This window comes from Squalius cephalus (genome assembly GCF_949319135.1).
Source record: "Squalius cephalus genome assembly, chromosome: 8".
Taxonomy (NCBI): Eukaryota; Metazoa; Chordata; class Actinopteri; order Cypriniformes; family Leuciscidae; genus Squalius; species Squalius cephalus.
The window spans coordinates 13,050,054-13,077,133 of NC_137129.1; the positions used below are offsets into that span (position 1 = coordinate 13,050,054).

Consider the following 27,080-nt stretch of genomic DNA (forward strand, 5'->3'; position numbering starts at 1 on the left):
CTTGGAAAGGTATTTTTGCAGTGTTTAGTCAACAGAATAATCCAAAAACACCTCGAATAATAGAACAACCCACTGAAGAGATGCATATCCCTCACAGGCTCGCTTTTCTTCCCATTAAAAAATCAAAGATGGCGGTGCTGTGAAGGCCTGTTAACATTTAAAGACCCTCTGTGTGAAAATCAAGTTTTTTAATGTTGTTATGTCTATGTGGTGTTTTTAATATGCTTTGAAACAAACCATGTGCAAAGTCATAAGTCAACACCATTGCTGAGTTTTTTCTTCTTTAAACTGAACCAAAGACTCTCAATAAGGCGGTTTGAAATCGCTGGTGTTTCTGACGTCACAGACTACCTTGTAACCAATCAGGTCAAGGTGTGATCGCCAACGTGGAGGCGGACTAATTTGCATATTCATAGAACCGCGTCTACTAAATGAAGCAAGGTTACATTCAAGCTATTTTAAGGCATGAAGACATTTTTTCAAGGAAAAAACGTTTAAATATGTCATTTTGGTGATCAAAGATGACTACAGGTCGACTTTAATCAGCAGTTCTCCCATACAGTAAAAATGTAATCCCAATAAAAGTACCATAAAATAGTTAATAGTTAAATAACATTTTGGTTTATAACAAAATAAATTAAACAAACAAGTAACATAAACCAGAGTTTTTCAAACTGACTCAGGAGTCCACAAGGGAGCACTAGTGGTCCATAGAAAAGTTCAGAGAAAAACAGTGTAAATAATAATATTCATAATAATAATAATAATAATGATTTATAATTTTATTAAAATAAAAAGTGATTAAATAAAAATATATAATATAAAAATATAAATACATAATAAATATATCTTCCAGTAATATAGTAAGTAAAAACAAATAATGTAAAGTAAAATAAACTATGGGTTATGGTTTTGCAAGGTCCACAACGCCAGCCTCATTAGAACGTGTTGCAATACTGAGATGAAATATCTGTATAACCAGACATTATTACAAACTATGATTATTATGATTTTTTAGAGTAGTACTGGTGGTGACATTAGCATTAGTATTCAAGATCATATGTTTAGCTCATTGACAGCTCAGTCACGCAACATTTCTTCTTGAACGATGATGCAAAGTTCTTCAGAGACTTTGTGATTTATTTCGAGGCTGAAACACAATGAATTGGTGGGAGAAGGCTTGCTGCACATAAAGGATCTCCAGAGCCAATGGGAACTATAACTGTTGTTTTATCTGGTCCTGGAACTGAGGCACCCCATGTGGAGAGACATGCAAAGACACAGCACCCCTAGTAAAGACAGAAGGCAGGTTCCGTGCAGAAAGGACCAGCCATACTGAACCAGTGATGAGTGTATAGTTTTTGCAATCCCAGTAGGCACAGAATATAGACTACAACGTCGGTCTGACGTTGGATTTTGGTTGAAAATGAAAGTCGGGTTGATGTCTAAATCCAATGTTTGTTTGACGTCAAGCTCCAACGTTGGGCAGTCGTTGCATTTTGGTTGGAATAAACCAAACAAAAAGGTGAAATGTATTGCCGTACACTTATTACCAGCTTCACTTAAAACTAATCAGATTTACTTTATTTAATTTCCGGTTTAATGAAATCATATTTTGCATTTTAAAGTCACCATGATGGTGGTTAGCGTTTGCTTTAGTTGTGCTCTTGACCCTTGACTTTTTAATATAATATTTTCTCTGACTGCTATAATTGTGTGTTTATAAAGCACAATTGTTGTAGCTAAAAAAGCCATGAGAAAATGAGATGATGTTGGCTGTTTATTGATGATGAGGATGATATCATCATGCAATTGCCTGAATCCCTGATCTTATTCAGTGTCTAATGCTTTGATTATATAGGACTTGTGGTTTTAATATTGTTTTATTCATAATAGAAGTCATTTAATTCTACAGCATATCTAGCAGTGTTGTTTATCAAATAATATACTTGGTTTTTTAAAAACTATTTAGTGCACAAAAACCTTTCATCTGGCATTACTTAGACGCACACAGACATCAAGAAACAGCATATGAATCTCAACAATGGTGACAATCAATCAAAACTTTCTCTAGGCTTTTTTGCCACAATAAACGTGCTTTATAAACACACAATTATAGCAGCCACAGAAAATTTTATATTAAAAAGTCAAGGGTCAAGAGTCCAACTAAAGCAAACGCTAACCACCATCATGGAGACTTTAAAATACAACTATTGATTTCATTAAAATGGAAATTAAATAAAGTAAATCTGGTTAGTATTAAGTGAAGCTGGTAATGCTGTTTGTGGAGTTGTTTAATCCTCCTCTGCTGAGATCTTCACAGATTTAATGTGCTGCCATGCATGTCACATTTTTTTGCAGTGCTTATTCCAACCAAAATTCAACATCTGTCTGACGTTGGAGCTTGACCTTGACGCCAAACAAATGTTGGGTTTAGACGTCAACCTGACTTTCATTTTCAACCAAAATATGACGTCTGGGTCTGACTGACGTTGGATTAGTTGGAGTCCAACGTTCCTGACGTCACATTGACGTGATGTGCCTGCTGGGATGACTGTAATGTGAATGTGTATGATCGCCATGTTCATTTACACATCACAGTCATTCTGAAGTAGACTGCTTGCTTAAAAAAATTTTGTTTTTAAATATGGTCACTTTAATTGCAAATAGAAGCTCAGTTTTTTATCTTTACATAAAAAGCCAAAAGTAATTAACTATTTTAAGATAGTAAATTGACCCAACAGATGGAACCAAGCATTTTTAGAGCGTATATCCAACAAAATGTGAACATAATATTTTATAAAAATGGAATAAGATTTGAAGTATTTTTCTCTCACAATTATCTAAAAATTCCTGATTAAAATTACCTTGATACTTGGTATCTTGATTTCTAAAACATTGTGTTGTGTAACCACTCCATCTGCTGGGCAACCGTAGATTCGTGCTAGACATGCAGAAAACTCAACGTACCAAAATAAAAGTCCCTCATGAAAAGTCTCTCCGAATGATTGTATTAATGCATTTATTCTAATTATATCATGTTGTTTAAAAAATAAATAATTAAAAAACTAAAATGATAAAAACTAATAATAATAGCTCATCCCATCAAAACGGGGAAAGTTTTCATTATTGTTGTCCTATCAGGAAATAATAATATGCATGACCTGTAGAGAGCGCTCTTCGAGTACAATCGTGGCATTTTTAAACACCTCTTATAATCAGAATTCATCACGAACATAGAACCTTCAGAAATTAATATAATAAAATATGATAGTATAGTAATACAATTTACAAAAACAAAAATATTCTATTTATTGTTCAGGAAGAGGCGCCATTTACTTTCAACCAGCTGTTCTGTATGTGTGTTCCTTGGTAAAATTGTAAGTTACCATGGTTACCCTGGTTTACGCCCAATAATAATTACTACAATAGTTACTAATGTAAAACGATACGATTTTTTTTATATGTTATCTTCTTCAAACAGTACTAGAAGCTTACAGAACCCACATGTAAATGTGTTAAATCTCTATGACATGTGGCGGCGTGCCACAGCGCGTTGTTGTAGTAATATCTGTAGCAACTGTGGTATTTTGACGTCAACTATAGTTACCATGTTGAACCCATAAAGAATACACGGCACGCTCGTGTCATTATGTTACTAGACTTTTCAAGTATGTAATGAGGGCAAGTCCAGACTGAACTATGGGTGTGACAAAAAGAAAATAGGCGTTGCTTTTGTCATTCACGAGTAAAATGAAAAGGAGGACAAGCAAGACGAGATTTTGACGGCTTCACGAAGAAAGCTGTCTCGCTTCGGATTCAATTGTAACGTTATGTGTTTCTGTCTATACGGACTCCAGTTGAAAGACGAACCGAATCTTTTGGATATAAAAAGACCTGTACATGGACTTGTCATGAAAAGACGAGAAACGGATTTATCGTAAGGTATGTTTATATGACATATGTGAACCGTCAAGTGCTCAGATGTCACGCTTTGTTTGTTTACACGCATCGCTAAAGACGCGACACGACAAACTGAAGCTCTCCTATTAAAATAAACGCTTTCGCGCGCTTGCAGTGTAAAGACATTTGTTGATTGTAATGGGAGCTCTCTGATTTGTCGTGTCGCGTCTTTCATGTAACGCCAGTCATGAGGCGTCTCGAGTCTTGTCGTGAGTTCACTCGTTTGTTACAAGTGTAAAGCAGAACTTTGGTTATATTTTATATATATATTTTTTTATATATATTTGGTGATATTAACAGACTAAGTAGTTTTTAACAACAAACGCTGCTACTCTGATGCAAAACTTTGCGAATGTTTTACGAGATTTTACACTATATTATACTTGTAATTATTTTTTACAGTAAGAAAGCAATTAAATTATAATACACATTGCTGTATGCTGTATTATTGTAGTACTGCACAGTATTACCTAGTACCACAGTATTAATATATTACATTTTTATTAGTATCCATCTATCTATCTATCTATCTATCTATCTATCTATCTATCTATCTATCTATCTATCTATCTATATCTGTCCACCTATCTGTCTATGTATGTATCTATCTTATCCATGTCTATTCTATCTATATATCTATCTATCTATCTATCATTCCATCATTCTATCTATGAGCTTAGTAGATGTTTGTAGAGTTCTCATAGAATAGAGACGGATAGATATATTTAATTGAATTCTTTTTGTCCATTCTGTTGTTCTATCTTTAGGCCTCTGGCATTCTCTCTATCTTCCTTTCATTCCTTCTTTTAAAATCCAGCATAATGATGCGTAAGTCCAGTTCAGTGGGTGCATTGTTGGAGCTGGACTACTTGCCCTGGGGGCAGGTAGATAGAGATGGGACCCCGGGCTCCTCGGATGATGATACGGTTGGGGCCTCAGCATCCTATCCTTGCACCCCAGATGCAATGTCGGGAAGTGATGGAAAGGGGGAGCTTAACAGAGATCACAGCATTAGTGTGGAAAACCTGGTCGGCTTGGAGAAGGAATCTGGTTTACTGAGAGTTACGAACCTGAATGAGAGCTTTAAAGCTTACAGTGACAGCCAGCTCGCTGCCAATGCCAAAGGCAGCTTTGAGAGTATGGGGAAGTGTGATGCCATGCACTCTTCGTCATCCTCACTGAAATCTAACCATATGTCCAACTCCCCAAAACCTCCTCATTATCACCGACAGCAAGCTCGGGCCAAACTGGCTGCTGCTAAAATACACCTTAAAAGTTTGTTTGGACAGGTAAGTTTGGAGACTTTATTCAGTTTAGTTAATGAAGTTGTTCACATAAAAATCTTTAATGTGATTACTTTCAGCTGACATATTGACAAATTGATTTTATCAGGACTTTACTCTAAAAAATGTTGTTCTGATCCAGTCAACATGTTTATAAAATCAAAATATATTAATTAAAAATAATGTAATTTATTCCTGTGATAGCAAAGTTGAATTTTCAGCATCATTAATCCAGTCTTCAGTGTCACATGATCCTTCAGAAATCATTCTAATATTCTGATTTGCTGCTCAAGAACCATTTATTATTATTATCATCAATGCTGAAAACAGTTGTGCTGCTTAATTGATTTTATGGCGACTGTGATATAGGCTAGCATTTATTTGAAATATATATTGTTTGTAACATTATAAATTCATTTACTGTCAATGTAATGCATCTTTGATTACTAAAAGTATTCATTTAAAACATCACAGAAAATAAATAAATAGAAGAAGAAGCCATCTTTATTGTTGAGCCTTGTTTATGTTTTGTACATTACATACATGTATTTCGCATACATTAGGAGCAGCAGGGCTTCAGCTCCAGCATACAATACTGTTTATTCAGAATTTACAAGCCAAGTGTGATGAAGTGAAAAGTCAGGAGTGCTTTTTTGGTATTACATAATACATATTAGTTAAGTTCAGTTTGAATCAGTGCCACCCCTTGAGATATAATGTTGCTTTGTCCAAACAGTGAAAGAAGAAGCAAACTCTGAAAGGGGAACTGAATGTTCTAGTGCTCTATAAGGCAATCACACTATTGATGCAAAATGTTTTTTTTTTTTTGTTTTATCTACAATAGTGTGGCAAGAAATCACAACAGACACTGGAACAAAATCTTTCATTTTCTACAATATTTTGCCATCTGATAAATCTGGCATTGTCAGAATGTTTTCCGTGACGTAACGCCTTCATGACATTTAAGTCATGGAACACTTGTGTAAATTACACTTCCTTAAAGTCTCAAATCAAGTCAGTTATCTTCATGGCAATGTTATGCATATCAGTGACCTCTTATTTTTTCACACAAGGCTTCACCGCACTCCTCGCATTCAAATTTGGCAAGTGCAGAGCACAGAGAGAACATAACCAGGTAAAATCAGTCATCTCAGCAAACAATCAAGGCACATATTTCCTCAATCTCATGTGGATTTTCTCCACTTTCTGCTTTGCTTTTGGCCTATTCTCTGTCCGCCACTTGCAAAACAACCACTCCCCAGCCCTTTATTTTGGCCCACTGTTACTGATTCCACACTTTTTTGTTGTTGTTGCTGGATATCTGTGTCACATATCCTCTAACCCTCTTGTTTCTCTCAGTGCTAAAGAGAGGCGCTCTCGAAAGCCTTTCCTCAGGCAGTGGAGTCAGGTGGGCCACGCCAAAGCTCAACTCAGCAGGAAGGAGATGGAAAATTGGGCCAAGTCCCTTGATGCTTTGCTGGACAGCAGAGGTGAGCGCTCAGTCATTTGTTTTTAAACTGTTTGACTCGCCAGGCAGCTGGTCAAAGGACGCTTGCGAGACATCATAGCGTCACATGGAAAAGGAAAGCTGTCGTTCTACTAACTTTGACCTGGAACGCTGTTCTTGGAAATCGAGATATTTGTGGCCAACCGCCCCGCCCATGCTTGAAACGTTGTTTTAATGAAAATAAGTGCAGAGCGGACCATAAAGCCTACTGTCTGATATCGTGTAGTTTTACTGTTTAAAAGTTTTAGGTTTGTAAGATTTTTTTTTAAAAGAAATTGCACCTTTAATTCAGCAAGGATGCATTAAATTAATCAAAAGTGACATTTACAGTGTTACGAAAGATTTCTGTTTCAAATAAATGCTGTTCTTTTGAACCTTCTATTCATCAAAGAATCCTGAAAAACAAAATCATGGTTTCCACAAAAATATTAATCAGCACAACTGTTTTCAACATTGATAATAATAAGAAATGTTTATTGAGCACCAAATTAGCATGGAATAATTACATGGCCGCTTTGCCATCACGTGTTAGAGGCCGTTCACACAGAATGTATATTTCCATTCCACTGCACTACTTTTCCATTCTTTTTCTATGTAAAACGGATGTGTTTGACCGCTCGCATCTTCCGTCTTTTTCAGCGTCTCGCGCATGACACTGCATTCTAAAAACATGGAGCTCAAGTTAAGTTAAACTTTTGAAAAACGCATCTCTAGACCTTGCGCTTTTTTTCGTTCCACTGATCTGCGTCTTGCATTTTTAACAGCAAAACGCATTCTGTGTGAGCCGGCCCTAATATACTTCAAGCAAAATCGAAGAACGAACTGATGTGACGTCATTACGAACAAAATAAGGCCAAAATAAACTTCGGAAAGTTTGAAACAGCTTGCCAAAGCGAACTTTCTGGAAAAGTATGCTATGGCTGGTAAACACCTTTTTAAGGTGAAAATTAAGTTAAGTAAATTAAGTAAAACGAGACACTGACACTGTTTTTCATGTTTAGTACGTTAAAGCTGCTTGAATTTAAGCAATCTATTGTTTAAAGTGCTATATAAATAAACGTGACATGACATGCAGAACTCGTGCAAACATATCCACGTTGCTACAATGATCAGATGCTTTTTTTATGCTTTATTAAAAATGCTTACTGTTTTCTCAATTTTATTGTGTTCATTTTGTTATTGAGAGAAAAGTGTGCAGCACATATTTCCATATTCATCTAAATGTCCCTCTCAGCAGTGTGGGATGTTCACTAACAGTATATTGCTGGTAACCTCTTTTGAATCTTATATCTCTAAGCGAAGAACGAAAAAGTACATTTTTTTTTTTACTATTTTGGGGCCTTTATACTGTATTTTTGGTCAAATAAATGCAACTTTTGAGCGGTAATGTAGGTTAGCTTGGTGTGTGCTCAGTACAATTCTGTGGTTCTGTAGTGAAACCCATCTATTACATCATTGAAACACCCTTGAAACTGCTTCCTCTTAACATTGAGGAACCACTTTCCTGTGTAGCTTCAGGCACGGGTTTCCGGAGAATTCCCTAATGATAAAACGATATGAAGAAACGAGATAACGGAATAATGGGCTTTTCCCCTAGAGGTTGAGAGCTCTGACGTACAATTTCACTGATTAAACTGATTAAGGAGATGTGAGTGGTGCTTGCCTATGAAAAGTTTACAGCATGATGGCAGGATTTTGGGAGTGGTTGTAAAAAAAAAAAAAAAAAAATGAGACCAGCCACAAGGACTCTTGATATGATTCAAGTCCTTTGAGTGAAAGTGTAGGTAAACATTGCTGGCCTAAGATCTCTTAGAAAAGTAGTAGCACTCCTATTCTCAGCAAACCACATAATTCGAAGTATGATTCATGTTCTTAGCATGGTCTGTTGATGTTTAGTACTTACTATATATGGTTAGGGGCAATAATAATATTTGCCATAGAAAGCACCACTAGTAATTATAGCTGACCTCAAATGTGAGAATGACATGGCCAAACAGTAAAATACAACTTGAAAAAAACTTTAAGCTTACATTATTAGTGCACCTTGTGATGTATAAACAGTGGACTAAAAATGGACACCGTTACGCTTGTCTCGACACCAGACGTCATGTTTCCAGTGATCTGTTTTATTATTATAATTAAAAGGACTTAATGATTAACAGGATCTTTGTTGGTATTACCTGCTTTGCTGGCATTTTTTATTTCTGTTCTCACCCATAACCGGAAGCAATTGATTAGTGTGACAGACCTCATAAAATCTAATAATACACTGATACACACGTAGCACATTTTGCAGTTACAGCAAAACTGCTTTGACTGTTTGGACAAAGCATAACATGGAGTTAGGAATTCAATCCATTCTGTGTCACTGCTATAGCTAATTTGGAAACTAATTCTCTCCTTACATACTTAATAGGTATGTGCTTAATAGATAGTATAAATACCATATTCTTCAGAGAAGGAACTTTTAGATATTAAACTGTTATTAACATTTACATAATTAAACATAAACATTTCACATATTAACATAAATTATACAGTGTCATAATTTTGACAATCTGTTAAATTCATATTCAATTTATTGTGTAAGATTATTATATTACCAAAACCATCATATTTTAATCTGTTCAAATAAATCGACCTTGCTATCGCATGTATTTCCCACATTACAAAAAAGCAACATTTCTTAAAATTGTGACACCTTAGACTGTTTCTACAACATGATGGAAAGAGAAGTAAACTAAAATCGCATTCCATTTCTGCAATCATAACCCAAATTGTAGTGTTATAGTGTAATTTACAGAAAATAAGTTCATCAGTTACTAAAATTGGACTTTTTAAAGCTTCTTAGCATTTTAAGTTCAATATTTGTGCCATATTTATTTATGCCAGCGCATAGGGTCATGCTAGTGTTGATTATACAGCATTTAATTTAGCATTTAAAGCTTTTTTCTTATTGTGTGGTGGGTTTGTTTTGGTGTCTGGACTGGTTGATATGTTGGAAACACCAGTATGTTGAAACTACAGAGCCCTGTCCCCGTCCTACTTCTATTTTCTCACTTCAGAGTGTCGCAACCCCGCAGTTCGCGGGTTTTGAGAAAATCAGAGGGTAGGAAGGTATGTGGTGTGAGATAAACCCTCAAGATTTCAACGTCCAAAGCTTTTCCTCCTGTGATATTTGTTGCAAGTGCTAGTGTATATGACGTGTGTGGGTGTATGGCAGAACATGCATGTGAACGTGTCATCTGAGCCTCTACCCCTCCCATTTGTAAACAGAAAAAGCTGTTTTTCCCCAATGTTCGTAAAGGTTCTTTTTCCTTCTCTCATCTCACGTATCCTTTAGTGGGAGTCACAGTCTTTGAAGCATTCCTGCGATCCGAGTTCAGTGATGAAAACCTGCAGTTCTACTCGGCCTGTGAGCAGTACAGACAGTCGTCCAACAAATTCAGCCTGCATAGGAGGGCAAAAATGATTTCTGAGACTTACATCCAGCCAGGTGCTCCCAGAGAGGTAGATTTATCTAAATTTAGCTGTCTGTTTACTGTGTAAACAAATATTTCACCCAACATGCCCAAGCTGCTCTTTCTCATACAATGTAAATAAATGGGGACTGGGGCCTCTGAACTACAAAATGACAAAAAAATAAAAACACTATAAAAGTACCATAGAAATAGTCAACATGACACGTACATTATATTCTAAGTCTTCTAAAGTCGTTCTGAAAACTCTGTAGTTCTCAAATCTTGTTTTGTCAGGTTTTATGCATGCCAAATTTGAATTAAACTTACTATTATGGACTGATTTTCCAAACTTCATTATTTTTGCAAATTCCACGAATGCAGCAGAAATTTCAAACTTCACCTTGAAATTTCAGTCCTTTCCTCGCAAAAATAGATGACTTCAAATTAAATCTGAAGACTTAAAGAAAGATAGCAATTTTTTTATTTAATTAAAAATAAAAGTGATTAAGAATTTTTGTGTCATTTTTGGAGCTTGACAGTCCCAGTGCCTTTTATAAAACCAAAGTCAATAAAAAAAAAAAAAAATTATAATTTAAAAAAGTAAATAAAAAAATGTTTTTTTGTCATTTTTGGAGCTTGACAGTCCTAGTGCCTATTAAAGCACAGAACACTTTTGGACTTCCTTCAGAATGTCATTTTTGATTGAACTACTCTTTGTTAGCTGTTTTGTGTGAATATTTGTGAATTACGAATTTTTTTCCACCACTTTTAGGTGAATCTGGACAGTAAGACAAGAGAACTGACCATAGAGCTCCTCAAAGCCCCCTCTCACACTTCCCTCTCACATGCCCAAAAGCGCATCTACTGCCTCCTGGAAATGGACTGTTACCCACGTTTCCTCCAGTCGGAGATCTACTTCACACTACTGAGGGATTCGTACTAGAACAAGATTTGGCGGAGTGTCCAATAAGAGTGAGGTCGTCCTAAAACTGTACAGACATCATGTCTGGACTGTAAGACAGGAGACAGCAAACATGTCTCTGTGAGAACTTTTGATGAAAAAAATAATTGTAACTACTGAAGAAGGTTTTAGTTAAATAAAAAGGGAAACCGATGAGCAGGGATGATGCGACTGTCTTGAACTTGAATGCGTCTAAAAGGTATTGCAATGGGGATTGAGGTGCTAACATTTTACAAGTTTGATTTGGGCTTTTCTCAGTTGCTAGACTGAAAACATTACAGGCCGATAAGGACGAATTAATGGCGTGTTGACAGGCAACAAAGGGAAAACACGTCTGGCAAGAATGGGCTGTTCAGTGAAAGGCCCAAGCACTCATTATGGGTGACATCAGGGTCAAACCATTTTCTGACTCATTTCTCATTCAGACTTATTTCTAGAATTTACTTTCCTGTTTTCTAATATAATTAAATACATATTTAAACAAAACGTCAAGATCCCACTGACAAAATTAAAATAGGCAGTTATCTAAATACTTTAAATGAAAAAAAACTTCTTTTATAGTCTTTACAGATGGCCAGTTCTTTATCGGTTTGTGTTTAAATGATATTTTAAACCATGTGCATTAGTATAGTGGTGTAGTGTTTTTTTTGTTTTTTTACTTTATGGTTACAGATTGGACATTTAAGCTGTACACATTCATTCATTTGAAGAAAAAGTGACTAGAAATTGAAATCAAAGGTCTGCTACTGATTTTGGCCTAATGATTTTAGTTTTTTTCTAAAATCAAGTAGTGTGAACTTTTTTTGTTTTGTTGTTGTTAACTGTAGAATTTTGTGAATGTCACACATACTTAAGTTGGGAAATGTGACCTGTTGACAGGTTTAAAATGTGGAACCTGCTTAAGCAGGAATGGGTGCCAGCACTTAAACCATTCCAGTAAGCACACATACATTTCAATGGCATCAGGAAATTATCATAAAAGCACTGTATTCTTATTACTGTGCACAAACACCAAATACACATTCAAAATCACGTCATGAAAATGTCCGCTTGAACATCCAAGAGGGAACTTTTTTTAAATGGATATTTCAGATGAACATGCAGAATGAAAAATGTCCGGTATATGTGTCTGGGTTGTCCGCTTCAGATTGAAAAGATGTGAGGTTCTGTAATATGTACTTATATACCCCCTTTTTAGAGTTTGTTGATGATGTCTACTGTGACTGAGACATTTAGACGGTACATGTATCATAACTTTAGGAGCTGCATGCACTAATGTCCTTGGTCAAATGTTTCCAAGGGTTTAATCTGTTTGTTTCTAAGTATAATATAAATGATTAATGAAGGGTTTGAGGTAATTATGAGATAATTGTATAAGAATGAGCCTCAGCTTTACTTTAAAAGTATTTATGTTGTTTGAGAGCAGCGATCTAAATGAATCTAACAGAACAAATGTCAACAATTTCATTTAATTTTCCATGAAAACGAAACTGTACTTTTGCATAGACCTGTTTTTGAAAAACATTATAAATGATCAGATTATAAAATTGTGATTAAAAAAAGCACAAGCCATAAAATTATTTGCTTTTTTTATAAATAGGACTGATTTAAAAAATAAAATAAAAGAGTCTTACAAGCACAAATCTAATGGAGTTACATATAGCTGCTGATGTTACTTTCATTAAAGGTCTTTTTCACTTTTGTGGTTTATTAAAAATTATTTAAGTCATTTCCCCGCCTTTATTGTTCTTACTTCTATCCTAGCTTCCTTTGCAATGTCCAACGGTTAATTTCTTAAAATATTCCAGCTTCAATGGCGTCCTGTCACCAGGGTCGCGTGCTGCGATACTCTTGTTTCTTCCGGACCCACTGCGCCGTACAGCGATTATCCCCAACCGTCCAAGAACATCCGCCACTCGAGATCTCGGCCGCTCCACCTTTCCTCCAGTCCTCTTCTCTGTTCTGTGACACTTTGGCCCTCAGGTCGCTGCATCGCTCTCCATTGCGTTCTAAGGGTGCTATGGAGGTCTGCTCCTGAAGATGATCTTTCTTGGGGGCAGCAAGTGTAGGAAGGGCGACAACCTGGCCTTGAAGATGCGGTCTGGAAAAGAGGATGAAAATCTATAAAAGCTGGACAGCAAGAAAAAGTAAACTCAGCAGCAGAGAAGATGATTTCAGAACAATGAAATACAAGGTCAGGGTTGAGGAGAAGCAAGTGAAATTTGTATCAGAAATTAATGTATCGGAAAATAAAATGATAAAAAAAAAGGAACATGCACATACTCCATTTCCTGTCACTGAGTCATAACTAGGCCCACACAGAACACACTTTTCCCCCCACATTTTCTGCACTGAATATAAATGATACAATTCAGATACAGACTTCAGATACAATACACATGGTAAACTGATCTGAGAGTACTAGACTCTTAGTTGCAGGTAAGAGCATTATCATATTTGACAAAAAATATTGAACACACCAGATTTTTACATTTTCTGAAGAAAATGTGAGAGTCGTTTGCCCACGCAAAACTCACTGCCACAATCCTAGTTTGTAATTTAGTATCTAGATCCCTTCTTCAGTGCAAGTCAATAGAAATTTTCACCCTTTTTTGTTCATCCACCAAGGTAAACAAAGCAAAAAACATGACATTTTATGCAAACAAGATCTATAGAAAAAATATATAGCTATAAATAGCTTGAGAAACTTTATGAAAACAATGTTTTCCCTTGTGAAAAAGAAGTACATAGCATACTTCTGAAAATAGTACTTTTATGGAAATGATACTTGCGCAAACTAAACGTATTGTTTTCCGACAGTTAACTAATACATTCAAATGTATTATAGTTTAAAGTTTATATTAAATGCACTTGAGGGTGCTTTTTGACCCACTTACATTTTGATATGTAATTTCATAATTATGTCTTTGAAAATGATTAAAGTGTCCTGCAGAATGTACTTACAAGCATGTATACAGTAGTTAACTAAAATATACTTTAATGTTATATCTATTGAAACTTGTATGTCAAATATATTTGTAATTCGATTTGTAATTAAGATGTTATTTAGTACATTTAAAAGTACTTTAGTATGTTAGTCAACACATCAAAATGAGTGTTCTTTAAAGCACAAAAAATATCAAAACAATGATTTACAATGTACTTTAAAACTTTTAATTTGACATTATTACAAAGAGCACTTAAGTGTGTAGAAACGTGAGCCGTTTATTTAATTAATATTATATTACGTGCAAGTACAGATTTAAAAATATATATACTTTAAAGATTTAAGCACACTTCTTTTTCGCAAGGGTTGGTCGGTGGAAATTCAGGAACTTTTGTCCTGCAAAAATAAAATAAAAAATACATTCCATAAACTAGCATGATAGTATGAGACAATGCAGCAAATCTGAATACTCAGGGTTAAGGGTTTGTTCAAATCTTCACCCCAAGTTTGAACTGTAATAACAGTGATGCTTGGCTGAGCAAAACTCATTAACAAACATACACAAACAAATTCAGCAGTTCTTTCTGTGGAATTCTGTAGGCGTTGATTCTGTGGAGGCCTAGTCATTACCTCGTTCTGAATTCCTGGTGTTTTCTTCACTAATCGCTTCCAATTACACATGTAAATAATACAAAGAGCAGCACCAGAAGAAACTGACTCTCACAAAGGTTATGTGAGAAAAGTCCGACCTTTCTGAAGTGTGTTTGTGTTCCACTGCATCTGCCTTTGCCCCTGAGTCACACACTCTCTCACAGAGCACTGCTTTCAGCCCTGAGGAAGCACACACGACAGCTACTAATGGTTTACTAATGTGGTTTCCTGCGGACCATCGTAACTTTTCACGTTGCACCATGGTAAATGGTTGATTGCGGTTCAAATGGTGCATTCATTACCTGGAAGCTTCAAGGGGTTCTGCCTTTCCACCAATAACTGCCCGAGGTCTCGGCTGTTGATATGGCGACTGTAGAGGTTGCTCCTGGCAACCAGACCCTTGTGGCTACAGGATATGAGGAAATGGACAAACAACGGCGATAGAGGGACGGGACGGAGGGCCGAGGAGAATACAGAAAGGAGTGAAAACAGATAAATAAATAAAAAGAAAAAGAAACAAATGGAACAGAAAAAAGGGGGACAAATAAAAACTTAATTAAACAAATGCAAACGTAAATTCAAAACTCAAGTATTGTATAAAAACAAATTCCAGTGAAAGAGGACACAGGCAATGATTGTGTAATGTAATGCTGGCTTTTTAATCTCAGAACAAACTAAGGAATATGTTGTAATGTTGCAAATTAGCATCAGAGTTTGTTTTGGACATCAGAGCTGCAGTCAAACGCAGTGCCAGTGGCTATTTTGAGACTATATTTATTGCTTAACTATAATTTTGATTGATTGCCTTGATTGCTGAACTATGGAAGCTTGTTTTCACCACAGTTTTTTTTTTTTTTTTTTTTAAAGTCACAAGTCTATGGAAGCTTGTTTCCGCCACAGAATAAAACATTTTAAGAGATAATTGCGACTTTTTATCTCACAATTGCGAGTTTACATCTCGCAATTCTGACTTTATTTCTCAGAATTTCGAGATATAAAGTCAGAATTGCGTGAAAGAAAGTCGCAATTGCATGTTATAAAGTCAGAATTGCGTGAAATAAAGTCGCAATTGCGTGTTATAAAGTCAGAATTGCGTGAAATAAAGTCGCAATTGCGTGTTATAAAGTCAGAATTGCAAGATATAAAGTCAGAATTGCGTGAAATAAAGTAGCAATTGCGTCTTATAAAGTCAGAATTCTGACTTTTTTTCTCGCAATTGCGACTTTATATCACGCAATTCTGACTTTATAATAGGCAATTGGGAGATATAAAGTCAGAATTGCATGATATAAAGTCAGAATTGTGAGATAAACTATTCTGAGATAAAAAAATAAAATAAAAAAAAATCCGTCTTTTTTCCCCCTTAGAATTGGAGTTTATATCTCACAATTCTGAGAAAATATGTCAGAATTGCGAGATATAAAGTAGCAATTGCGTGTTATAAAGTCAGAATTGCGTGATATAAAGTCGCAATTGCGAGATGTCACGAATTGTGAGACACTAGATGTCGCCTTAAAGACATTCGTTCCAATGAACTGCCGTAGACAAGGCGACATCTAGTGTATATATCTATGCACCAGTCTGCGCACACGACACACACCAGGATGCGCACGCCCTCAGATCACTTGGACGTGGCTGTGTATAAGAGGTAAAAACGATATAAATACTGTTCGTTTTCTCACACAAACCACTCGTTTCGTGTCTTAGGCCATCAATGTGTACTTACGATGGGGAATTGTTTAATTTGGACGATGGGGAATTGTTTTAATTTGGACTCTGTGCATGCTCTTTGAGACAGTATCCATAGACCTGCATGAAATGACTGACAGACAAGAACGGTTTGACCTAAAAATATCAAAATTGAAACTACTGCGGAAAAAAAGATACCTACATCTTGGATACCCTTGAGGTAAGCTAAAACATACCAAAATTTTATTTCAAAGTGAACTATCCCTTTAATACATTTATTCAGCAAGGATACATTACCGTATATTGATCAAAAGGGAAAGCAAATTTATAATGTTTCAAAAGATTTTTATTTCAAGTAAATGAGGTTCTTTTGAACTTTCTATTCATCAAAGAATCCTGATTTTTTTTTAATCAGTTTTACCAAAAATATTAAGCAGCACAATTGTAACTGTCAAAAACGTTACAGGTCTTACTAACCCCAAACTTTTGAGCAGTAGCATATTATAATATATTATATATTATATATATATACACACTAATAATGAACAACCACTGGTCAAGAGCAGCACCCTGAGGTCAAGACAAATGTCTGGTTTGAAACACAAGTGAAACCAAGGTCCTGAGGAGCTTCAGACCATTAAGTGTAGAATCTAAAACATAATATGTCAAATCATTTACAGTGTTACAATAATTAATTGACTGAATTGAATAAATAAGAATACCTATAGTTTTTTCAACTGCTTTTATTATTTGCTACTCAGGACAGAGGATGTTTGACAGCTGAGGGTTAACACTATAGTAAACTGATCTCTAAAAACGTTATCTATATTCTAAAACACTCCTTAGTGTAAAGGGTACGGAAAAGACCAAAAGAGATTCCAGTTTAATTACAAATGTGTATTATCAAATCATTTCACAGGAAATCGTATTAATTATTCATACACTCACAACAAGGAAGAAAGCAAAATAATACAATAATAATTCACCCAACATTGAAAACTGTGTCATTACGTTTTCAAACTGCAGGCTGTTTTTTTTTCTTTGGAACACAGAAAGAATTCTAAAGAATCTTCACAAGTTTTTCCAAAATTCTCATTTGAGTTCCACAGAAAACTTAACAAAAGTTTAAGTAAATAATGACAGGAGTTTTCATGTGTGGGTGAACTATCCATTTCATTGAAACTAGCTAAGAAGTTTAATACAATGACGTTCAAAACTGAGGGTCAATGAAAGCTGAGCCTAGATCTATTTAGAGAGCTAGCATGGAATGAGAGAATGAGGAAAAGAGAGATAAAATGTGTGGTTGAAAAGAAAAGTTCAAACTCATCAAAATAACGAGATACAAGTGAGGGGTTCAACAACACGAGTCATAATTGGGGAAGGCAATGTTTAAAATGATCATGTCATAATCAGAGATGAAAGGAAGAAGAGAAGAAAGAGAGAGGAGGAGAGAAATGTTTAGCGCCTCTCCAAAAGAAAACGGTCAAAGCCGCTTACGTGTTAGAAGAATAAACAGACAGTGTATCTGACCTTTATCCGATACACAGTGATACACTAATGATGCACTAATGAGCTGAATTCACATTCTTGCCGCTAAGTCGACCATGCACTCATCTAACACAGGAAGTGGCTCATAGTGAACATTAACGACCTCAGTGTCTCTTCGCTTTCATTCCCACAGAGCCAATGCTCTCATCCCCCAAAATAAGCACCAGATGGAAAAAGCGAAGAGGATGCAATGTAAATATTTGCAAGAAAATTGCTGGATTTAGACTCGAGTATGTTGTAACTGGCCGTGAGGTGTCGTTGAGATGTACCTGGTGCGTTTTGTCCTGCAGCTGTCGTTGAGTTGAGAGGAAGGGGTCTGACCCTGCTGGAGCCCCAGGGCCACGACGGGACGGTGGGGGGCCCGGCTGGGGGAGGATCCCACACTGAGCGAACGGGATTGCGGAGATGATGGAAGCAGAGGGGGAGAGTGGGGGGGACCTGCAGGGCGAACGAAAGGCCAGGGAAGAGCCCTCTGCTCCTCCCGTACCACTGTGGAACAAAGGAAGTGATGTCAGCAATAGGAATAATCGCGATTAATCGCATCCAAAATAAAAGTTTGTGTTTACATAATATAAGTGTGTGTACTTAATAAGGGTGTACTATAATTATTGTATATATAAATACACACATATGCATGTATATATTTAAGAAATATTTGTACAGTATACTGTATATATTTATATATAATTTATATTATATATTAATTTTATATATAAATAACAAATTTTTCTTAAATATATATATGCATGTGTGTGTATTTATATATACAAAATAATTATACACAGTACACACACATATATTATGTAAACACAAACTTCACAACCCGACTACAATGATTGTTCTTTATGTTTTTGATTCACTAAAAATCATCACTCAATCACTCATAACAATCATTTATTCAGGAATTAAACTACACTGGTTGTGCTATATGTTTTCGGATCACTAAAAAGAACCGGCCCATTAGAGTCATTTGTTTAGTATTGGACTACAAGTATCGTTGCTGTCTATTCAATAGTGATACAACTAAAAAGTAGCACAGAACGACTTTGTTCGCTTCGATGTGAACCGTTAACACAACCAAAAGCCACTCCATTCCAGTATTTTAAAGAATGGCGTCGGCTCTGAATAAGAACAGATTTTTGGTACCCAACTCTAGTATATTTGATTTACAATTGATTGATTTGTACATGGATTAAGATTCTCAAAATAAACTAGGTTTTAACATTTTCTAAAGAAATTGTGAGAGTCCTTTCGGTTGCTGAAAATAACTTTTCTACGGGCTCTAAAGTAACTTATAGACCGAATCAAGACATTTAATGAATAATAGGAGGCCTGTTGCCAGCTGAAACTATTTATTACAGCATCTGGATGATGTCAGTATTCAGCTAGTCAGCTACTAGGGGTCTGGATGTGCCAACAAGTTATATATACGACATGGAGCCTATGAGTAACCCACCTTCTCTTTCCATTAGTGAATATGGTTTGATCTCTCCCTCTGGCTTTTTTGGGGGAACTTTTCTCAATTGGACCGCTGTAAAAAGACCATGGTGGTCAGAAAGAGCCAACAGAAACAAACGGTATGACTGAAAATAAGTCTGGAGTACAGCAGGCACTTAAACAGCACACACTACACTCTTCACAGATATTCATATAAAGAAATATCCATGGCCATAATGCATATATCGATTATCATTACACTGCACTTTAGGGAAAACATCTAGCACTTATCTATAATTGAATTTTAAAGGGGAACAGCAAAGGATATTGCAAGGGAGTGAGTTCATAAGTTGTTGGGACCGATTAATGTGGGCAGACATTATGGGGGTCCGGTTGAGTGCAAAGGAAGAGTACAGTGAGTAGACTCTTTCTTAAACAAATGGGATACAATAAGGGACTATTAAAAGTATGGTGGAAGCAGGGTGATGATAGGGGAGGGGAGGTGAACAGCAGAAATTCAATGTCCTTACAAAAATCCATACATCCCCTGATCCGTCAGAGGGGAGGGAGGTGTTCCTGGGAGAGTTTCATGAAACAAAAGTGCTTGAACAATAAATGTTTTAAGTTGCTTGCACATGTTAAGCCCAATCTAGGGTGACTACCAACTATAAACAGCACGATCTGGGCTTGATGAGTTATTTATACACATAAATAAATATATTGAAAACGGTTGCCCAAACACGAAGATGCCATTTTACAGAAAACAAAATAACAGACTGTGGTTTAAATCAGGTAACCAAAAGAGAGCAGTGGGCATTATGGACCATTACAACAAAGACTTAATTGTGGAGTCTGCTCAAATATCATTTGGAAAATGAAATTGCTTTCTCAAAGGTTCACAATCAAATTAAATTTGCATTTGTAAAAGGAAATTGTGCTTGCAAGGCAGCAAAAGAATAGTGGTAAAGTTTAAGGTTATGGGCTCTTTTTTTTTTTTGCAAAACAATTCAATCTATAATCATCTACCAGGCCGTTAATTATAAGGAACATGCCATGCAATTCTATTTGTAAGAAGGTCTATTCGTCTAACCCTAAATGATGTAAGTGAACTCAGTGACCTGTCAACTGTCTGAAAAAGAAAATAAATTGTTGATTGATTTTTACCTTAAAAAAGTATAACCATAAGTTTATCTAGAACCAAAGTCATCAAAATGAAGAAAAATTTAATAAATAAAGTTTTGACACTTGCAGCTAGACTAGTTTTATATGAAGTTACAACTAGTGTTTGTCACCAATTTGCAGTGAATAACAACTAAATAATACCACTGCCATATGATATAAATAATTAAATTAGTGTTTCAGTTTTATTTATATACTATTATGTATTTATTTATACTTTGAAATAGGTTTTTTATATATATTTCCAGTTTTCATTTTCATTTTAATGTAAGTAATTTTGTGGTTTAGTCATTTTTATTAGTTTTTTAATAATTCTATTTAGCTTTAGTTTGCTTTTATTTTTATTAATTTTAGTTTGATTTTTAGTTAGTTGACAAGGCAGCGCTTCTAATTTTTTATTTATCTAATATTTACATATATACAAAGTTATTTGTATTAGTTTTAGTTAGCATTAACAACATTTAATGCATAAAATAATGCAAAATACATTTTCATCGCCCAAAAAATATTTAAGGTCGGTATTTACTCACCACTATCAGGTGTAGCAGCAAAAAGTTAATACTAAAAAACCTAATACTCAAAAAAAGCAATAGATCAATAACAAACTTAAAATGATCCATAAAACAAAGTTTGATTGGAAAAAGTAAAACGAGGAGGAATTTCAATACAATGCTGCCTTGCACGTACAGTACTGTAATGAAGATAAGGGGGGGGGGGGTTGTCCATAGAGAACAAGTCACTGAACACTGGCACAGATCCAGAACAACATTCCTAACCCACATAAGCACAGAACAGTGATTTAGTCAGACATTACCTGATCTACTCTGGAAGAAGCCATCAAAAACCACAAAGTTATTCACCTGAAAGGAGCAAGTGTGACAGGAGAATAAATTAAGACATGTTAGACAAAGAATTACATCGTAACATTCAAGCAACGGCCATATAAACACCTTGAGATTTTTCAAAGAAAAAACTATTGTATGAAGTCTGTATTGTGCGCAAATGAACACGCTCACGTCATGGACATAATCCATATCAGGATTTATATCCATGACATAACATGTAGAGCAGGGTTCACCAATCTCGGTCCTGGAGGGCCGCTGTCCTGCAGAGTTTAGCTCCAACCAGCTCCAACACACCTGTTTGGAAGTTTCTAGTATGCCTAGTGAGACCTTGATGAGCTGGTTCAGGTGTGTTTAATTGGGGTTGGAGCTAAACTCTGCAGGACAGCGGCCCTCCAGGACCGAGATTGGTGAACCCTGATGTAGAGTCTGATGAAGTTGTTTTCAGTGACAGTATCATTAGGTTCAGTTATAAACTGGATTTCTGAGAAGAGTAATATGGGATCAAATTCCCGCCAAATATATAGTGGTCACGTATAAAAAAATAATAAGCGTGAATCAAAAATTTAAAAACACATGTAAAAATATATTGCACAAACTGAAAAAAATAATGCAAAATGATCAGAATAGCAAACAACGTGGTCACGGATCAAAATATGATAAGCGTGAATCAAGAAATAACAAGCATGAATAAAAACTTTAAATGCATTAAAACTTAAACTCATGGTCATGCTTTCTTAAAAAGTATGTTTTCCTTGGTTATATTACTCTGTGCTTTGTGCTCTCTTGCATTTTCTGCTCATATTTTACTCTTTTGTACGCTTGTGCTGTTTTTCTCTTCGCTCTTCTTTCTATGTTCTGCGCTTGCTTTCCCAAATGTTGCAGTTCCAGTTTCATGTAAATTAGGGCGTGCTTAAGTGTCACCATTGGTCCACTAGTTCTAGATTGACAGCTACTCCTCTAGCCAATCAATCGAAGAGGGGAGAGAAAAACAGCACAAGCGTACAAAAGAGTAAAATATGAGCAGAAAATGCAAGAGAGCACAAAGCACAGAGTAATATAACCAAGGAAAACATACTTTTTAAGAAAGCATGACCATGAGTTTAAATTTTGTGCAAAATAACTTTTAATGTGTTTAAAGTTTTTATTCATGCTTGTTATTTCTTGATTCACGCTTATCATTTTGATCCGTGACCACGTTGTTTGCTATTCTGATCATTTTGCATTATTTTTTTTCAGTTTGTGCAATATATTTTTACATGTGTTTTTAAATTTTTGATTCACGCTTGTTATTTTTTTATACGTGACCGCTATATATTTGGCGGGAATTTGATCCCATACAGTAACACCATGTCCTCCTAACCAAGTATGACACATCAAAGTGTCAATGAATAAAACCCTCTTCCGGAATATTACTGGTTCAAAATCTCACTCCACATAACATCAAACATGCTCTGATTGGCTGTGACTGATTTGCTTCATTCAGCAGTTTCAGGTGACTCTTACCTGAGGCACGCTGTTTTTGAGATCAAAATGCTTTTCTAGAAATGACAGGAATTTAGGAGACGGTCTATCGTACGCCATCTGCTCAGGCTCCACCCGTTTGTGCTGTTTAATCAGAGAATGTGAAATTTGAGTCGCAAAAACGAACAGAGCTCTTTGCAAATAAATACAAATGGGTCTTAACACTGACCTCTCTACTGGACAAAATAAAAAAGGGACAGTTCACCCAAAGATGAAAATTCTGTCATCATTTACTCACTCTAATGTAACCTATATGACTTTCTTTTTTGGGGGTGTAATCACAAAAGTAGATATTAGGAAGAATGTACATGCTGCTCTGTTTTTCACACAAGCTTCAAAAATTCCAAAATAAACAGCATAAAAGCTGTCCATATGACTAATGCGATACATTCCATGTGTATTCTCTGAGAATTAAAAGAATTTTTTGAGAAACACACCAAAATGTAAGTTACTTAAGTTTTTAAACAAAATCTTAGCCTTCACCATAGCTCTTAAATCTTATTTGTACTTTTGCTTATTCAACCTTTCCATGTAGCATTCAGGAAGTTTGAAAAACACATAAAAAACAATTACGTTTTCGACATTGATGGGGCAAGTTTGAATATGCGCATGTGCAAAAGATATTTGACAGCTATGGTGAAGGGGGAAATTATCTGGGAATAAAGAATTAAATTTCAGTTTGTTCAAACTTGTAATATAAGCCTGGTTTCACAGACACGGCTTAGATTAAGCCAGGATTAGGCCTTAGTTCAATTAGAAAAAAACATTACTGGTGTGCATTTTGAGACAAAACAATAGCACTGACTTATTTTAAGATATGTCAGTGCAAGTTGTTTTCAGTTAAAACAGCTTAAACATGCATTTTAGTCTGGAACTAGGTTTAAGCCTTAAAAGTGGTTTAAGGTTTAAGTCTGTGAAACTGTGGGATAGTGAATTAATTATATGGAACACTTTCATGATACTTTAATGGTGCTTTTTGTTGCTTTGCACTTGTTTTTGTTGTATGGAAAAGATAACATGAACATTCTTCTTAAAAAGAAATTGTGTTTCATGTCACATGGACAAGGTTGGGAATGACATGAGGAAATTATAAATAAACTAGTCTTTTAATAGATCAGACCGCTGACAGACACTCACTTTCAGCATGAATTCAAAGAGTTCAAGCCCGTAGCCATGTCTCTGCATGGTCTCCGTCACATAGAAATCCAGCACACACAATGGCTCGGTCTCCAAATGCGCCCCCCGTTGGTTCTAGAGGCAATTACAACATACTGTGTGTTGATGCATCTGCTTTCAGTGTGCGCTCAAGCATCACATATTAGGCGAGATTTAATTATCGAGTCAATAATGAGGGAACACTTACAAGTAAAAAGAGCTTCTTGTAGCCAACCTTCAGGAATCCAACTACAACACCCCTTCCGCTGGGAAGACAGAAGGAGACAAAGATTGTTATTAACAGCAGAAGTGGATGTGTTTACATGGAAAAACAGGAAGAAGAGAGGTCAGTTATATTGACGTCTAAATAGATTAAATCTGAATCATAGGGTGGGGGAGGGACAGAAATAGCGAGGGTACCCGTTCTGTTCCCCATCTTTCAGGAGGTAGAGATGGTGTCTGTTGGTCTGGAGCTTTGCAGCACTGGTTATAGGTGCAGGCAGCTGCTGGGCCTGAGGAGATACACACACACACACGCGACATAATGACAGACTGAAACTGACAGTGAATGACATCTGCAAGCTCAAGAAGAGACAAAAGACAGTCATTATCACCTTAGAGGAGGCTTTTCCCAGCTCATCTATAACTGTGGTGATCTGAAGAAGAGGATCTGGTCTAGAAAACAAAAAGAAGGTATACATGCTGAATCTCACACAAAGAAGACATAAAATGTTTTGTTTGATCATATAACTGTGTAATACATTGACAGGTTTTTCAATAGCTGATTCTAATATCAAGGTGGCTGATGGCCGTTATAATGATATACACCTATAATTTAAAGGCAGCATGAAATGGAAGTTGCGATAGTCTCTTCTCTATTGTGACGTATACCCGAGTGAAATGGCTTCCCTAATAAATGTAGGGAAGGACTTGATTTTGGCCATTGGGAATTGATGTGATCTCATGATGTCCCGCCAGTAAACACGTCATCAGAGAAGAGAAGAGATGTTGTTGCAAGTTGGAGGGAAAATTATTTTAATTACAGATTATGAGGATACATGAATTTAATAATAATGAGGTGCATGGATAAATCACTTTATAATAAATATAAAATATAAGTCAATTTTGATTTCATGGTGACTTTAAAGATCCCATGAAATTGCATGATGAGAGTCGACAATTCTCATATTTATCAAGTAGCCTGAGTTTGGATGGGACACATCAAATTGCTTGTCCATTTTTTCCTAAATAGCCAATATGCTGTCGTTTTAATACAGTTATTAATCATGATTAGCTACTCGCTGATTTGTTCAAAGGGGAGGAACATGCTCATTCTAGACTAGAGTAATAGTTCTTTGAAGGTTTTTTTTTTAGATTATACCAGAGTAAGATATGAGGGCCTTTGAATATTGTTTGTGTCTTGGACAAAGGAGTCTTGTGTCTTGCCTTGGAGTCAAAAATAAACAGGTTTCATCTGATTAGACTAGAATCAACTTTCTTTGTTTTCTTTTTTTTTTACAATCTTTAACAGGCACATTAGAATATAAAGTAGATTATAGTTAACACAGAAGGAATAAAAGCTGCAAAATTCTAATTCTGATTTAATTTTAAATGTTGTCAAATTAAATACACACACTATTGTTTAAAGCAAATCATTTTTGGTGAATTTTAAAATGCATTTAAAATATTTAATTGTATTTATTGTAAAGTATGCTGTAACATTCAGTGATGGTTATGTATGCTGAAAAAAACCACAAATTCCTATATGTTGTTAACAAATGGTTTTATTAAAAATATTTTTTCTTGAATTGCTCCGAAGTTATGAAATTCATTACACGTTTCCATTAGGAATGATCAGTTTGGTTTAAGATTTTTTTTTTAAGAAACTGCAGTCAAGTTTTTAATATTTTATATTATCATTGTATTATGTATTATTTATTTATTATTATTATTTTTTGTAAATGTGTTGTAGCATGGGTGCATTACAAATAGTAGCCTATTATCCATCCATCCATCCATGGCATTGTGTGATTCTCTATAATGTGATTACAATGAAGTCTATGGCTGCCTTACTGAATCAGCATTGTTCAGATTAAAACAGATTTGTTATTAACTCATGGCCGCATTTGCATCATCTGACGTCAAGCTCTCCATACAGCAATAAGCTTATATGAAAAAAGATGACCTGGCCTAATACTACATTTAGCCTAATAAAACACCGAACACTGTATAGTAATGCACAACTGTGTCAACCACTGTTACAAGACAAAAGCAGTGAATGTTGCACACCTCCCAACAGATTACACCCCCTCTATAGTTCACATTAAAACATACATTACCTGCCATGCGCTTTCCGACCTGCACTCAGGTTATTATCCAGCACTGAAATTCTCTCGGGAAAAAGCGCATTTAGGTCGAAAGGGAAATCCATTGTAAGGACAGATCTGAAATCTTAAGACAATACTCTACTACTAATGCTCTACTGCAGATTCAGATGCATTTATCACAGTGGCAATCGATTCTCACTGCATCACTGGCCAGCACTTAAAATACCAGTTCCACATTAGTGCCGCTTCAGTAGTAGGCTTGTTTAGAGTCATAGATGTATAGCGGTGTTATCAATGATTCCTCTGTCCTCCCATTGTTTGTGTCACTCCCTTCCCTTGTGCGGGATGAGCGGCTTGAGCGCCGTAGTGCTGTTAAAACACACGCCTGCAGGATTCAACACGCCAAAATACCACAGAAGTCTACCAACATCTGTAATTATTTTAAAGGTTCGCAGTTGTAGCTCTGAAAATGTAAATAAATAAATAAATAAATCTACACACAGTAGCAGAAATGTGCGGCTTTAGAAGATTTATTTCCGTTTCCTCTTGACAACGTCGCACAACTTTGTGCTGCATAGCAACTAATATATTGCAGCCAGAAGTCAA

General features: G+C 35.7%; 2 protein-coding genes across 8 annotated transcripts; one reads left to right on the forward strand and one right to left on the reverse strand.

Moving 5' to 3' along the window:
* Positions 1-3,548: 3,548 nt before the first annotated feature.
* LOC307163123 (uncharacterized protein) lies at positions 3,549-13,284 on the forward strand. Its single transcript, XM_079879013.1, has 6 exons — positions 3,549-3,945; positions 4,731-5,252; positions 6,320-6,381; positions 6,606-6,736; positions 10,097-10,263; positions 10,987-13,284. Exons 2-6 carry the CDS (start codon positions 4,785-4,787, stop codon positions 11,155-11,157), a joined length of 999 nt encoding a protein of 332 aa, XP_079735139.1. The 5' UTR covers positions 3,549-3,945; positions 4,731-4,784; the 3' UTR covers positions 11,158-13,284.
* atat1 (alpha tubulin acetyltransferase 1) lies at positions 12,157-27,048 on the reverse strand (the record flags this gene model as incomplete). Of its 7 annotated transcripts, XR_013822020.1 has the most annotated exons (13): positions 26,487-27,046; positions 24,762-24,822; positions 24,568-24,659; positions 24,356-24,413; positions 24,130-24,243; positions 22,975-23,076; positions 21,441-21,486; positions 19,978-20,023; positions 19,467-19,541; positions 18,280-18,499; positions 15,076-15,179; positions 14,872-14,953; positions 13,199-13,276 (listed from the first exon to the last, which is right to left on the reverse strand). XR_013822020.1 is itself a non-coding variant. In XM_079879008.1 (12 exons), the coding sequence occupies exons 1-12, from the start codon at positions 26,576-26,578 to the stop codon at positions 13,000-13,002; spliced, it is 1,287 nt and encodes a 428-aa protein (XP_079735134.1). In that variant the 5' UTR covers positions 26,579-27,046. The 7 variants fall into 7 exon arrangements, 6 of the variants coding, with proteins under 6 accessions (XP_079735134.1, XP_079735135.1, XP_079735133.1 ...); XM_079879008.1 differs by lacking the exon at positions 14,872-14,953 and having other exon boundaries at positions 12,157-13,276; XM_079879007.1 differs by lacking the exon at positions 19,978-20,023 and having other exon boundaries at positions 13,000-13,276; positions 26,487-27,048.
* Between the last annotated feature and the right edge of the window lie 32 nt (positions 27,049-27,080).

What these genes read in the sequence shown, in the direction of transcription:
- LOC307163123 (XM_079879013.1), top strand. Translation starts at nt 4,785, where the DNA reads ATGATGCGTAAGTCCAGTTCAGTGGGTGCATTGTTGGAGCTGGACTAC. An exon ending in TGCTTTGCTGGACAGCAGAG is followed by an intron (nt 6,737 to 10,096) that starts GTGAGCGCTCAG and finishes CGTATCCTTTAG; the next exon opens with TGGGAGTCACAGTCTTTGAA. An exon ending in AGCCAGGTGCTCCCAGAGAG is followed by an intron (nt 10,264 to 10,986) that starts GTAGATTTATCT and finishes CACCACTTTTAG; the next exon opens with GTGAATCTGGACAGTAAGAC.